Source organism: Lipotes vexillifer, unplaced genomic scaffold, assembly GCF_000442215.2.
Source record: "Lipotes vexillifer unplaced genomic scaffold, Lipotes_vexillifer_v1.1 scaffold1600, whole genome shotgun sequence".
In the NCBI taxonomy this organism is placed as follows: domain Eukaryota; kingdom Metazoa; phylum Chordata; class Mammalia; order Artiodactyla; family Lipotidae; genus Lipotes; species Lipotes vexillifer.
In genome coordinates this window covers 252,646-268,742 of record NW_006799073.1, presented here as the reverse complement: position 1 = coordinate 268,742, position 16,097 = coordinate 252,646, and the positions used below count along the sequence as shown (strand labels likewise).

The 16,097-nt window shown below is 39.4% G+C and overlaps 1 protein-coding gene across 7 annotated transcripts in view; it reads right to left on the bottom strand.

Annotated features, from left to right (window-relative positions):
- Positions 1–16,097, bottom strand: part of MAPKAP1 (MAPK associated protein 1) — a 236,533-nt gene that overhangs the window by 102,054 nt on the left and 118,382 nt on the right. For all 7 annotated transcript variants that reach the window (XM_007471481.1, XM_007471480.1, XM_007471482.1 and 4 more), the window contains one exon: positions 8,640–8,816. In XM_007471481.1, the coding sequence (XP_007471543.1) occupies positions 8,640–8,816 (177 nt within the window). The remainder of the gene's footprint in view (positions 1–8,639; positions 8,817–16,097) is intronic.

Here is a 16,097-nt window from a genome sequence, read left to right as displayed (position 1 = left end):
TGCTGAAATGGGGTCCCAGGCGGGGTTCCACAACTGTCAGGTCAGTGAACTGCATAACATCTGAGAATGTATTCACCACACAGTGCAGACAGGATCTGGAAATCAAAAGCTTCGTTCTATCGCACCCTTCTGAGAAGCATCACGGTTTTTTCAACAGCAAGACTGACGCTGTATTAATAAACATTACAAGTCACTAGCCTGACAGGTACATAGCAGCAGCTGACAGACTCCAACACAAGCTGAGGGGAGAACAGAGGAAAGCAAAATGAGACATAGTAACTAAACATGGCCAAAGGGGGTGGATCATGAAACAAATCACATTAACATCAGAAATGTGAGTCCCAAACTTTTAAGATATATAGCAACCAAAGCAACAATCTGGTATAATTTTTGGATACCAAAGTAAGTTGATGGCTATCTAAAATATGTGCTTTTATTGTAGGAACAAAGTTATCCTGGCACAATCTCAACAGACAGACATTCCAGTGAGCAAAACATACATATTTAGCTTGTCTGACCTTTAAATTCTTAGAAGTATGTAATTAATGCTTTCCATCTTTATTACTTACTCCAATATTTCTGTCACTTTAAACAGACACAAAGAAAAATCTTTTCTTTTCTCTAGACAGTAGCTGTTGCCAAAAAGGAAATCAAGTCACATTTACAAATACAAAATTAAACAGGCTGCATATGTTACACTTCCATACACGAGGACAATCTGGACAATGAAAATGTTTGCTAATACAACAGAATGAAAAGAAACAACACACAGTCGGTCCTCTATGAGTCAAGCAACCAATAAATAACTAGGATAATTTATAGCCATGTTGTCAGGCCTGGTTACAAAGAGCACAGGCATCTTATTTTATTACTTGCCCTATTTTAGCTCTGCCCCTTACCAAACTGCATGACCTTGGGTAAATAACTACCTGTTTCTGATCCTCAGCTTATATATTATAAAGATACGTTGCTTATAAGGAATAAATGAGATAATGGCTACTAGGGGCACCAAACTGAGTGTGCAAAAACGCTCATTTCTTCCCCTCACCCCCACTACCTCCTCTCAAGACCATTAAGGCAATATCACCTTCTGGTACAAGATCCTCCAACGTCTACCCCGTCCATTTCCCAAAGAGCAAAATCCTAACTGGATTCTATTTGCTCTGCAGCTCTTGGTTAAAATGACTCCTTTCCCACATCCACCTGACATATTAAACATTTTAAGTAAAACACATATATAGGAGGGCAATTTAATTAACTGACTTCTGATCTAGGAAGATTCTGTCCATTTTATTGTTTTTGACTTTTCTTCCCCACCCCAGAGTAGGATCCCAGTGTGAAACATTAATGTCAACACATGTAACGCAATGACACCACCCCAGCTGCTTTTGTCATTGTCATTTTTAAAGTCAACTCAGTTTCACAAATTCTGATTGAATTGGCCCATGCTGGGGGATGGGAAGAGGTGGACAATGCAAGTTCCTCTCCTGTCCGCTGCAAGATCTCATTTTCATTTTCCCTTGTCCTACTGTCTAAAGGCCTTGGCGTGGTCATGGCTGGCAAGGAGCACTTCTTCAGATGCTGAAAACCAGCTGAGATCCAGCTCTTAACTAGTATTAGGGGCCACCCTAATACCTCTGTCCCCTACTTCTCCCCTCCCACACTCCTGACAGCCAAACAACTTCAACGCTGAGGCTCAGAGTAGCTACTAGCAGTCAGCAAGTTAGGGACTCCTGTTTATGTACACATTTGCTCTATCCAAAATCAATCAAGAACAATGGATACCTTAGAAATCCGCTTGCTGATCTGGTAAAGGAGGCCGTGTCCACTAACAGGCTCCTAATTTGCACTTTGTTAGAGTAATCCATTCTCCGTCCCCTAACGACAACTCTATTTCCAGGGGTTTCCTGGGGCCCAAGGGCCTGGGAGGGCAAAACCAGCCTAGCCCCAACTCAGTAAGAATATCACAAGGTATCCAGTTCCACACTCTTTTCTACAAAACACTTTTCCAATTAGGGATTCATTTACGTTAACTAGCTCCTGTTTTTAAATGTAAATCATTATATAATGTAATAAGTCATTATCTCTGCATGATGGAACAAAGAGAAATTTGAAATTTTCTTTTATATGAAAAAACAGATTTTCTAATTTTTCTCTTCTGTTTTCCATAAGATCTTACGGAAAAACCCAAACGAACTTTTGAGCCAACCCAATCTAATGGACGTGTATTAATTGTGCAATAAAAAATAACCCAAAGAAAAGTTAAACCCCATATACAACTTAGTGTAAATTATTCAGGCTGATAAATCTCTGATAAAAATAACAAATAGCAACTACATAACACTTCCTACACACTAGGGTCTGAGCTAATTTTCTCATAGCAGCATTTCCTACCTGAGGTTCATGGACCCCCTAGGGTCAAAAGATGCATTCACAGGCTCTCTTGAGTTTCAGAATTTAAAAATTTTGCTTTTAGTTCAATGAAAGTCATGTACATATGATTTGCACTGAAAAGCAAAATTTTATACAGATATATAAATAGATGTATATAGTGACTTATATAAGCAACAGATAGATAGATATGGATATAGACCATTCCCAGTCTTCCATGTTCCTCATTCTCCATCCAGCTGGGGGAGCCCTGAGTCACTGCTTGGAGGAGAAATACCCAGGAGAGCCACCTGACCTTCATTAGACAGATGTGAACAAGAAATAAACATATAATAAAGCCAGGGTCAACCAATCTAGCCCATGTCCACTCATTTACGTATTTTCTATGGCTACTTTCGCATTATGATGGTGGAGTTGACCCACAGAGACTGTATGGCCTGCAAGCCTAAAATATTAACTATCTTGTCCTTTATAGAAAAAGTTTGCCAACATGTGGGACAAGCTGGTGAGATCTGGGGGGCTGAGTATCCTAGCAGCTGGTTATTTAACATCAGTAATAGACTTAGAAAGGCCAAACGGCATCAGTGCGAGCTACATGCCAAAACAGTCTGTTGAATAAGGAAAAGTGACAGGAGAAGTGTACACAAGGCTCTTTATGGAACAGACTTGCTGATCTCTGAAGAATTCATCCCCTGCAGTATGCAAGTCACACTGGGCACAGGACAGATGAGGCAGAGAGCCCATCTATGAACAGAACCAATTGACAACAGCAGAAAGTAAGGTGACCCATCATCCTGGTTCACCCGGGACTGAGTGGGGTGCTCTTGGACTTAGGATTTTCTATTTTAAAAGTCAGTTCCCTGGTAGGGAAGGGATTCCGGGCTTAGTGGTTAGGATTCCGGGCTTTCACTACCGTGGCCCGGGTTTAATACCTGGATGGGGAACTGAGACCCTGCAAGCTACGTGGTGTGGCCAAAAAATAAAAAAAAATAAAAGAGGGAAAATCCTGGGTAGGACTGGCATAAACTGGTCATCCTAGCAGAAATGTTCTTTATTTTTCCAATTAAAAAACATTTAAAATTTTGGGGGGGTGCACTATAAATCAATTGGCCCATTAAAATAATGGACTAGTACCTAAAAATGCATTCATTGTTTAAAAGGACAAATATGATAGTCTGATGTTTCATATGAAAATCAGAAGATTCAAGTTGACAAGTAAAACAATTAACATCCATTAAACCCCACATCAGTGACTTAATTTCAGCAAAATATCATCTGTTGCATTAAAGTTGTTAATTTTTATTTTATTAATGTTATAGTCTTATTTGCATTTAATTTGTAATTTTTTTGGATTGCATAAAGACATGGAATTTATAGCTAGAATTTTACATTTGTACGTGTTTAAGTAACATTATAATAAAACAAATTTGGGCAAACACTGAAGTTCTAGAAGAATTAATTTTCCTTTAAAAGAGGTCTGTACATTACTTACATTTAAGAACATTCCTCACAACAAATCCATGAGGTAGTAATTACCATCCTCACTTTACAGATGAAGAAACTGAGACTACAGTCATGGAGCAAGTCACTAGTGAAGCTGAAACTTGAACCCAGGTTAGCCTAAGTTCAAAGGCTGTGCTGCCTCATTTGGAGTAGGGCAAGATGGTATATTGGAGACTCCTGGTTGAACGGTATGAGGGCCTCTGAAAAACAGAAGGCAACCTGGGGCTTCATGGTATTCAAAAGGCAGAAACAGGGCTGCAGAAGAGGTTAAGTGGGCTCAGAAAGCAAGGTGGGACAGAAAGCTTCCCCAAGGGCCTCCTCCCCGAGCAGCCCGCAGACACCTGAAGATTCATTCGTTCATTCCTTCTCTAGGAAGCCCTGTGCTAGGCGCAGGCATGGGTTAGGCAGTAATGCAAAGATGGTTCAGGCGGTAATGTGAGAGATGGGCAGCGGCAGATGAAGCTTCGCTCGCTCACTCACCTGCTGCTCACCTCCTGCTGTGCAGCCTGGTTCCTAACAGGCCGCGGACAGGTACCAGTCCGCAGCCCGGGGGTTGGGGACCCCTGTCTTAAAGGATGTCTGCCACAGAGGATGTCTGCAGATCTCCAATGTCCACCCCTGTCCGTGTTCAGCAAAAGTTATTCCAATTCAGCCTTTACTCAATCCCTCTATTTACTCCATTACCACCATAGTAATGGAGCTATGCTGGGTGCTGAGGGGCACTAATGATCCAGTTCTTGCCCTCAGAGGATTTTTATTATTAATAACAGCAATTGCAGCAAACACTTATTTAGATAATGCTTATTTAGGCTAGGCACTGTTCTAAGTGCTTTGCGCATATTAACGCATCCAATCCTTACAACAGCTCTATTAGAGACGTATTATTACTACCCTCATTTAACTGAGCCGTAGAAAAGTCAAGTAATTCATCTGAGATTTCACACACACTAGTAAGGGCAAGGTGAGAACTGGTACCCAAGAAGTCTGTCTCCAGGGGTCACCATGCTCTTGAACTTTGGCCTTAAGATGGTGGGATTCACTTGAATGACTAGACCAACACTTGATTCCCCTACCCACATCCCAACCATCAGCAGGGTGTTGGGAAAAAAATGGACTTTGAAGTTAGGCATGGGGTCAAGTCCAGACCTGAGAGCAGTACTTCCCAGCCTCAGTTTTCATGTCTCTAAAATGGTCATAATAAAAACTGGGCTATTTTCAGATTGAATGAAATAACATATACATAGTTGGCCCTTAGTAAATACTAATTCACTTTCCACTGTCAAACTAGCTCCTTCTTCCTGGTTCAGTGCAGTGTCTACGCAGCCACTTCCTGCCCATTCTCCACTGGGAGAGAGATGCAAAGAGGAAAGGGAGGGAATGAAGAGAAGGAGCAATGGTTTCACTTCTTTTGCTGGCACTTCACTCTCTGAAACTTTGGATATGTCCCTGGAGACTCCTAAAGGTCTGCTCTGTCCTGCATTTGCAGGAGACATTTTTCGAACTTGGAATTTGGACCAGAAAGGTGAATGGGAGGTTGTTGAACCAAAAAAACATACACAGGGCAAATGGTCAGTAATTTGTACTATTTCATCAGACAACTGAGAAAAAGAAGAAAGAGAAAATGTATTGACATTTGTTCTAAATGCTCACATATAAAGATTTTACTTGACCTTGTGTTTTCAGAAACACTCCAGACATGTTGAATAAACTCCTGGACTTTAGAATAAAAAACGGATTGACTGTGGTGTGTGTGTTTGGGAGTGAGAGGGCAGGGATGGGAGTAATTCAGGAAAAAAAAAAGTATCAGGTTTAAAGCAGTTGTTTTCCCATTCTCTCTTCCCATTCTCTGGAAGGTAGGGTTCACAGTGAGACACTGTGTGGCCTTAGATGCTTCTCCTAGGAAGGTATGCCCAAACCACCCCCAACCTCATTCTACTGAAAATCACTGATTTTAAAGCTCTTGTTTGAAAAAAGGACTTTCAGATCAAGACTGCTATGATCATAAGTTAATATTTATGTAGTAAAAATTATGTGCTAAAGAGAACAATTCTTCTAGTGATTTATTAATAAACAATAGAGTTTCAAGCAGAAACTACTGACATTTCATTATATACATTTTTTTTTTTTTTTTTTTTTTTTTTGCGGTACGCGGGCCTCCCACTGCTGTGGCCGCTCTGCAGCATGGGGGATCCTCCCGGACCGGGGCACGAACCCGTGTCCCCTGCATCGGCAGGCGGACTCTCAAACACTGTGCCACCAGGGAAGTCCCTATATACATCTTTTAAAGTAAAAAGAAAAAACTTCTAATGACACCTTGTAATGGTAAGACTGAAAAGATGGTTTTATGAATTTTATTTGTAGCACTGTAATAGATACCTCTTCAGAAGGCTATATATGTCAATACAAAGCGAGAATCTGAAGATGTTTCTACCCTGATCAATAATCCTATTCACAGGGAATTATCCTAAGGAAGTTATTCAACAGAAATAAAAGGGATATAGATAAGGACTATCATTATAGAATCACTTGTTAAAACCAAAACAAGGAAACAATCTCAACATCCTCTGACAGGCATCCATATCACCCCATACATTTTTCTGTTGTATTGCTCATCACATTTGAATGAGCTGTTTGACAACTCTCCCCCAACTAGACAGTAAGCTCCATGAAAACAGGGGCTGTCTCTGTCTAGATTTTTTTGAAAAATTCAAGTACTAATTTATTAAATGAGTTATTTTATATAATATGAATATCAATATAATTACAATTGTAAAAATTTTTTTATAACAAGGATGAACTGATTTTCAGATTTCCAAATCAGAGTCAACTGTACATTTACACAGAACTGTCTTTGCGTGAAGTCCAAAAAGGAACAGCATAAACATGAGCGTTTCTGTAGCCCCTTTATTTTTGCTGATCAACAGTTTGTTAGAAAAGCAGCTGCAGGTTTTTACCTAAGGTCTGAGACATTACATAATAAATGCAGATTGTAGGAATTAAGAACAGATATCAAAATACTTGTAATATAATGTTAAGTAAGAATAACACAATATGTACGCTAGAACTGAAACTGTAATATATATACATGTGGAAATGATTATACAGAAATGAAAATAATTATACTGGGATGGAGGAATCATTGGAAAACTTTTAAATTACTTTAATATTCTTTAAAGTTGTTGTTTTAGTGCCTCTGAAATGTAAGAAGAAGGAAAATATGTGATGTTATATACACCAAACATGATTTCAGGGTAGGGATGAAATGACAATAATAAAGCTTGAGGAGCCATCCCCGGCTCACTCCCAGGCACACAGATTTCTTTCTTTGGTCAAGGGTAGAAACACCCAAAATACTCATATATCATAGGTAACATAATCCTATTTTTAGTAAAAACCTGAAACAAAGGCAATACGTTTTTAAAAGATGGGGGAAAGTCCTCTAAAGCAATCCCTCTTCTGGACAGTGAGTTTGCTGGTTACTAACAGCAGGGGATGCCAAAGGGATCGCTATTGCTCCCAGGAGATGGCCAGGAGTGGGACTGTCACGGCCTCTGTTAGAAGACCTTAAAGCTGAGAAAACGCTGCAGGTTTTCCCCTAACAACCAGGACATATGTGTAAGACTCAGGTGCTCTACAGATGTGAATGGACAAAAACTACATTTTTTTTTTTTTTTTTGCAGTATGCGGGCCTCTCACTGTTGTGGCCTCTCCCATTGCGGAGCACAGGCTCCGGACGTGCAGGCTCAGCGGCCATGGCTCACGGGCCCAGCCGCTCCGCGGCCTGTGGGATCTTCCTGGACCGGGGCACGAACCCGTGTCCCCTGCATCGGCAGGCAGACTCCCAACCACTGCGCCACCAGGGAAGCCCCATTTTTATTTTAACTAACTTCTAACTGATATTTAGCATCTCCTTGAATTATGAATGCAGTCAACAAACCACAGTCATATGAGCAGTACTGGTGACTCTGTCATGAACAGAAACCACAGATACCATCATAGCACATTACAATTGTTGCAGATTTCTCAAATATCATTTACACTTACCACTACTTTGAAACAAGAGACGTCAGGAGTTACTGTTAGACCTGCCTCTGGATCTTGTCATTTAACGTATTAATAAAGCCAGTACATATTACTATATCACAAATTTGTTTAATAATTTGATAACTATTTAAATATAATGGAATTCTTTCATACTCCTGTGAATTCTACTCTCTGCATTTACAAACACTTTTCTGAGAAGGGCTTCTGTAGGCTTTACCTGACTACCAAAGGCACAGGAAAGATTAAGAACCTCTGCTCAGTCTAATGGAAGGCAACTAAGAAAAATCAAATTTGATTTGAACAAAGTTGGAGAGAAAAAGAAGTATTTTAAGTCACAAAAGAGAAGTGGCTGCAATGCACATTTTCAGTTTGGATTCCTTAATGAGAAAGAGGGAAACCCCAAATTTGTCCTTCATAGGTCCCAAAGTACCCCAGTATTTCCAGAGGTCTGGTTCCTAGACATGACATTCAAGATACACCTAATAGAATTTGCTACTGCAAAGCAGTCTGCATTTAATCCAGGTGCAGAGGCATAGAATACAATGCAAATGTTGTCCCCAACATCTCTCTGAAAGTAATCATTACATGTTGACTCTCCAGATACCAAATATCATTCATTTGATGAACAAAGCCAAAATCAAATCCAAAGTACTAGAAGGTAGAGGTGAGATACTGAGATAAGTAACAGAGTCAATACTTACATTCGAACAAAGAGTGACTCTTTGGATGTCAGACCAGGAGATGAATACTTTTCAACCAAGGCCAAAGTACTGAAGCCAAACTTATGAATGGGCTCGTTGGAATCCAGTGGGGGAAAATCTGTGTCAACCTCCCCATCATCCTCGGCAATATGCAGGCAGTAGGCACTGACATTGTCACTGTAAGAAAAACCAAAAAGGTAAGTGAACACCAAGGTGAGGGAGGGATGCAGAGACCAGAAGCTATGGTGTACAGGAAACTGGGACACTACTGTTTTTTACCCCAAAGCCTGGTGATACAGTTAGATCTCCCAAACCCTACTTCATCTGACAAAGAGAAAACACATGGCACCGCAAAGGGGGAGAAAAACAATGTGAAAGGAGAACATTTATACTGCTCTTATTCTTTCAACAAATATTTACTGAGCACCTGTTAATAGATAAGACCCAGAACTTAACCCCTTTGATCAAAGATGAGATTGAGTATCAGCCCTCAAAGGAAGCTTAGAGTATAGCAGGGGGAAAAAGTAAGCACTGCATTAGCTATAATATTTATAAATGTAAATAAAATAAATATCATAAAAGAGAGACAAAACTATAAAGGAGGAAAAAATTATTTGGAGGGAATCAGAGGCCTTTGATTTATGTTCGGGATTAAGAAAATATCTATGCTCTAGATCAGAAGAACTCAAGGTAACCAAGACAATCTTTACAGTTCTCCTTTCTCTGAAGAATATCAGGTTCACTTGGCAGGATCTGATTCCAAACACCAAGGACACTTAACAGAGTAAAAGCAAATGATGCAATTCATCCTGACGCAGATACCTAGCCTTCTCAACTACTTCTGGACTTGTCTCACTTCCCCAGAACGTCCAGTCAGTACTCCCAGATTCCAGCTTTGCCCAATTTAGAATTAACACTCCTCCTTTGGGGGAAATAAAAAGTCAGTTTGCTGAAAAAGGGTGGGAAACTATACTAACATAAAGAAAATTTAAAACTGAAATCAACTTAAACACTTTAAAATACCCTGCACCAAAGTTGAACTGTGAAACTGCAAATCTGCTAGCATTCAGAAGCATGAACCTAATAGTTCACAAGGAGGTAGGATTCTAAATTCTGTGGCTTAAGTTTGGAGTTTTAATTATATGATTGATGCTTAAATTAATTAATTACAAAGTGTATGCTAATTGTTTAATTGGTTGCTTGATCTATATAGATCATTTTTTGAATTAAATGAGTTGATTTACAAAGTTTATTGATTGGATGTGACAATGAATTATTTCACTGACTACCTGATTTGCAATTTTCCCAATTAATTCACAAATCTTTAGCTGCAACTCTGCTTATTGAGAGAGAGCCTACTTCAGGTGATCTATACTCAGTATGTCATGACTAAGAGATATTTATTATATAAAATAGGTAATAAGGACAGATTTAAATTAATGGGACCTGTAAATTTACTAAATGGATGGATAACAAGAAAGTAATCTGTCTATGTTTGTCACTATAAATTTCATGTATTTGCAATGCTGTTAAGAAACTTAAAATTCATCTCTGAATGGTATAGGAAACTTACCAATCTTTGCAAAAGGTTACCAACTTCAACACAAAACACTTGTAGAAGGAGAAGAAAGCCCTTTAGATGAGGAAAATATCATGGTGTAGTAGCTAAGGGCTTTGTGTCCAAAGGGACTTCAGTTCAACCTAAGCCCCACTGCTCATGGACTACGTGATTTCAGAGAATATGCTTCGTTCCCTTCAGATTCCAATTCTACAGAAAGGGTACAGTCACCTAGAGGGGGTTTTGAAGTTTTGATGAGATAATATATGTAGTACCTAGCATATAACAGAGGTAAAAAAATAAATGGTAGCAACTATAATAAAGTTAGATGTAAAATAACATGTATAGTTAGGTCAACCCTTAAAGACAAATTGTGGATGCATATTAGAGCAACAAAGCAACAGTGAAAGTGAGTAACATGTTCTATGTGCAAACATCTGTAACTGGAGTGAACATGTCCACCGTGCTCCAGCCTTGGGGCCACTGAGCCTCCGGGATTTTATGAGCAGAGCAGACACTGATGAAGCAAGCAATGGACAGCACAGATTATTTACTGCCGTGTAAATCATCCTGAGGAATGTCTGTGAATCCCTAGCACCACAGAGGTTTCAAGGGCAAATAATAAGTCTATTGATCAAAGCAGAAAGCCAAACAGTGGCATCAGAAGAATTCTGCTTTGATTGTCACAGGACGCCCCCAAATCTCCTCCAAACAAACTCAGCAAATGTCACAGCCTAAGCTCTGAAAGCCAAAAGACTCAATGTGCCAAGTGCTATTATTCCCCCCAGTTCTTAAATATAAAGTGTGATATCATTTATTCATTCAAAAAACATTTGTAAAGTGCCTACACTGTGCTGTAGCCTGTCCTGAGCACTGGGAACACAGCAAGGAAAAGAGTGAATAATCCACTCTATGTTTCTGGGTCCTCAGTAAAGTTTAGCAGTAAACAGTGCCCCACCCCCTATCAACCTTTAACTGAACATCTAAGGGGGAAAACAATGACTAAAATTCCATATTCTATGCATGGATATTGGTTCCTTTGTGCCTTTACAGGGGAATCATTAATAAAAGAAGCTACTGTGATATTCTGACTTCTAAAACTGCTTCAGGACTTCAAATTAGTACTAGTAACACAGCCATTAGTATCATTAGCTACATTTATTGAGTACCACGTGCCAGACACTGTGCACAGTGGTTTAGACACATAAGCTCACTGCATCTTCCCATCAGCTCTGTGAGTCCTTTATTATTATTCCTATTTTACAAATTACAAAACTAAGGCTCAATGAGGTTCATCTTACATGCAAGATTAAACAGCATGTAAGTTATAGAGCTGAGATTCAAACCCAGGCAGTCAAGAGCCCTCACTCCTGACTACCATCTACTCCTCTGCCTAAGCCATAGTGTATCAAGATTTCCCAAGGCCCTTGGGAACCTACAATCATATGGAAATGCTACATATGCTAAAAAGGAGAAGGAAACCACGACATATTATTTATAAAAAATCAGAAGCTTAGAGAGATTTATTTCAATCTCCTCACTTTTACAAATGGGGAAACAGATACCTAGAAAAGAGGAATAAGGTGCCCATGATCACCTAGTTAAATGGTGGCAAAGCTGGTCTTCAGAGAACTCAGGTTTCCTTACTTCTCTTCCATTACTTTTTGATCAAATCAGAAATTGGTGGCATTTTGAAATGGGGAGAGAAAAAAGGGGCAGCTGTGGTCCCTGACTCAGGAATTTGCCAAATATAGACACCTAGAGCTTCCAAAACAACAAAAACGGGGCGCCTCTTCATGACAGTTTGTTGGAAGGAAGACGGGTTTTGCAGTGAGATCTGGTTTTAATGCCAACACAACCACGAACCAGCTAGGTAACCAAATCTGTCTGAGCTCCATTTTCTTACCCATGAAAGGCTTTCCTTGATTTCTTTAGGAGAATCATTTGGATCTCTAGGAGAATCCAAGTGATTCTCCTCTGTGTTCTTACAGAACTTGGCTGATATTTCTGCATATAACTTACCACACTGCTCTTTTTCTTATTTACGCATCTATGTTCTCCTAAAGAGCAGGGATTCTTCTACTCTCTCTGCATCCTCAATGAAGATTAAAATGGCTGGCATTTAGAACAAATATTTGTTGAATGAATGAATATATGAATGTGTAGACTGAATCACTCTACCCATGAAAAAAACATAGAGGGTATTATAATGATGTGTGTGTTAACAAGAAGAGGAGAAGTAATAAGCTTTTCTTTTTCTTTTTCTGGCTTATCACATTGATACCTGTTAGCCAAATGGGGCTTTCAAGGCAGTGCACATGTATCAGAGACAGCAATTCAAGACAAGGGAAGAAGGCCCAGGAAAAAGTGAAAATGAAAGAGGCATTCTTACAGTTCACCAATATATGAGTGCTGGCATCGCAGTTTTTTATGGAGAAAACAATAAGAAATTATTACAACTATATAAACATGTTCAATTACATACATATAAAAAGACTAGAAGAAAAGGGACCAAAAAGTTCATAAAGATTATATTTACATTAAAGCAATGAGCACTTTTTTCTTTCTAAATTTCTATACTTTCCATATGTCCCATAATATGTATGTATAACTTTTTTCCTTTCTTTATAAAATATTAATTTTTGATAAGTGTAATATTAATACATTCTTATTGTAGACAATTTAGAAATATGGAACAGTACAAAGAAGTCTGGGAAATCTCTCACCCCACTACACAGAGAAAATCACTTGTCCTAGAGACTCTGAGCATGGCCTGTCTGATTGGGAAGTGTGCTCATTTTCTCTACTAGGTTCTGGGATTATGGAAGAAATAACCATAACTACTTTATAAGGGTCTTATAAGGATTAAATGACATAATTAACTGCACAGTGCCTGGCATGAAGAAGGATTCTCATTTTGCCAAAATTTCTTCTACCACTTTTAAGCTTCTGATTACACAGAAGCAGAATTAACTGTCTAACAGAAGCATGGTGGATAGCAATGAGACAGAGAAACCTAAAAGTCCTGTTTGTGAGTCACTACCAGAGAGAGAAGAATGATCAAAATGGTAACAAACAAGTACAGGACACCTGGATCCACAAGAAGAGGCTTAATTTTAGAGTTGGGTTGGCATGGAAGGAGCAGGCCCTTTTAGGTACCATGAAGCTTGTAAGAGGACTGGAAGTTTAAGAAATGAGTGGATGCAAAATGGAGCCTGCTGCCAAAGAGAGACCCTTTTGGGGGAGATATACAGATCTCCAAAGCTTTAATGAGTACAATTAACTGAATTTCCCTTATTCATATTTCATCAAATAAAGCTAAATTTCTTCATTAGAAAAATTTATTGCATTGAATTGTTGACCAATATTCATTTTATGTTCAAAGGCCATTACAGCTTTTATGAAGAGACAGAAGCCTATAGCCCACAAATAGATGGTATTTAATTCATATATGAAAATTCAGGAGCATTCCAGGAAGCATCCCAGATTTCTACCAAATGTGACCTGACATGTTCATTCTTATCTTCAGAAAATGCAAAACACACTAAAGTATGAACACAAGACAGATTAATGCTTATTGTTTTTTAAATGAAAAATAAAAGAATGCATGATTCTGAAATGTCCAGAATGCTCATTACATGAGCTCTGCTGCTTATTTTGGTGACAAGCAATATTAAGAGTGTGTCAGGCATTAGCAAGAGAAAGATCCTGATGGTTGCAGCTCAGAAGTTCATCTCTTTGAAGTCAGAGAAAAGATTTTTAAGACTCCCAAGATTTCCTTTTCTCTAAAACACACCCCCCCATAAATGGAAAGTAGAACTGATAAATAACATCATAACGTTTGTCAAGCCACAGCAACCTCAGACAGGAATAGTTAAATCTAAATTTCCTGGTAAAGTTTAGGGAGAAAATGTCCATTAATTTTTAGGTAGAAGCAAGACCTTTACATTGTTCTGTCTGAGCTCCTTTTAGGACAGTTTCTATTGCTATGTCTTCAAGTTCCCGGACTACAGCATGCTTCCTCCTGCCACAGCATCACTGCCACACAGTTCCATCTGCCAGGAGCCTTCCCTTGCCAAATGCCCCTGGCATCACTTTCTGAGGGAATTCCTCCCTGGTTCCCAGGTGAGGCTCTCACAAACGGCATTCCTTCCCTGCAGAGCACTTAACTCAGCTTCTAAGCAAACATTATTTGGCTTAATTATTTGCCCCTTTCCCTCACTAGGTTGTAGAATTCATGAAAGAGAAACTATGTCTTGTTCCCCTCACCACTGTACACCCAGCAAAATGCCTGGTACACAGCAAACACTCAATAAATATTTACTGAATGCATGAATGAATACAAATGATAAGTGAAATGAGCCAGTTACAAAGTGCTATTACACTTGATAATTTCTTCTTCCCCACCAAACTGTAAATTTTTTGAGAGCAGCAATTGCGTTTCTCTTGTTCTCCATTTTATCCTCGATACCCAGGGCCTGGAACTTCATAAATATTTGCTGAATGAAGAAATGATGAGGGACTTAAGTCTTTGAGATTAAGCAGGATATCAAAAGAAGAGTGAGAAAGGCATTTCTAAGGAAACAGCAAAAGCAGACATGGTGCGTGTCAAGAAGCTGCCAGTTAAAGAATGCGATGCGTTAGAATGTACGGGAGCATAGCTGGGGGTCAGATGGGAAGGGCTCCTTAGGCTGTATTATTTAGGTAAACGGTTCTCAATGAAGACTCTAAGGAGTATAAATTAGAAGCAGTAACCTAGAAATGGAAGGAGAGTAGACAGTGGCAGGCATGCAGACAGCAAAAAAAAAAGGGGGGGGGTGGCAGGGGTGGCGGTGTGGGGAGTATAAAGAATTCAAATTGCAAAGTTGTCAGAAAACGTATAATGTAAAGTCAAAAGTTCCTAGATACTTTCATAAGCCCACAAGGGCATCACTGTATCATAGCATGGTACCATTAACTGACTCATCAAGAAAGGGCTAGATTATGCTACTATTGCTGAACTAATACAAGTATTCATTGCAGTAGTAGCTGCTGGAGTTACAGTATTTAGCAGCAACAGAAACAAACATTTACTGAGCACTTGCCATGTATTTTCTCATTTTATTTTCATAACCACCCGGATAGGAAGTTTCTATCCTCACTTTACGCATGAGAAAAATGGAATACATGGGCTGAAGTAATTCATCCAAGATCACCCCAATGGTTAGTGCCAGAATGCAAACCCAGACTACGACTTTGAATCCCAAACTCTTTTTTTTTTTTTTTTTTGCGGTACGCAGGCCTCTCACTGTTGTGGCCTCTCCCGTTGCGGAGCACAGGCTTGGGGCACGCAGGCTTAGCGGCCATGGCTCACGGGCCCAGCCGCTCCGCGGCATGTGGGATCTTTCCGGACCAGGGCACGAACCCATGTCCCCTGCATCGGCAGGCGGACTCTCAACCACTGCACCACCAGGGAAGCCCCTGAATCCCAAACTCTTAACCACTGTGTTACATACTGATTAAGAAGGCAGAGGAAAATGTTAACACATGTTGGTGAGCTCCTATGAAATATTACAAAAATAAAGAAACCTCGATGCTGAATGAGATAAACCTCAACTATCTAGGCGGTCCACCAAGTTTCCCAAGGCCTCTATGAGAATGAAGTGAATCCACAGTGAAATCCACTGCATGGCTATATCATGTGTTGGCATACTCTACAGCTGCACTTTCCAAACATGTGGCTACTGAGTCCTTGAAATGTGGCTAGTCTGAATTGAGATGTGCTGTAAATAGCAAATAAACACTGGATTTTAATACGTGACCAAAAAAAAAAAGAACATTAAAAATCTCATTAATAATTTTTATATCAATTACATGTTGAGGTGATAATATTTAGGATATAATGGGTTAAATAAAATATA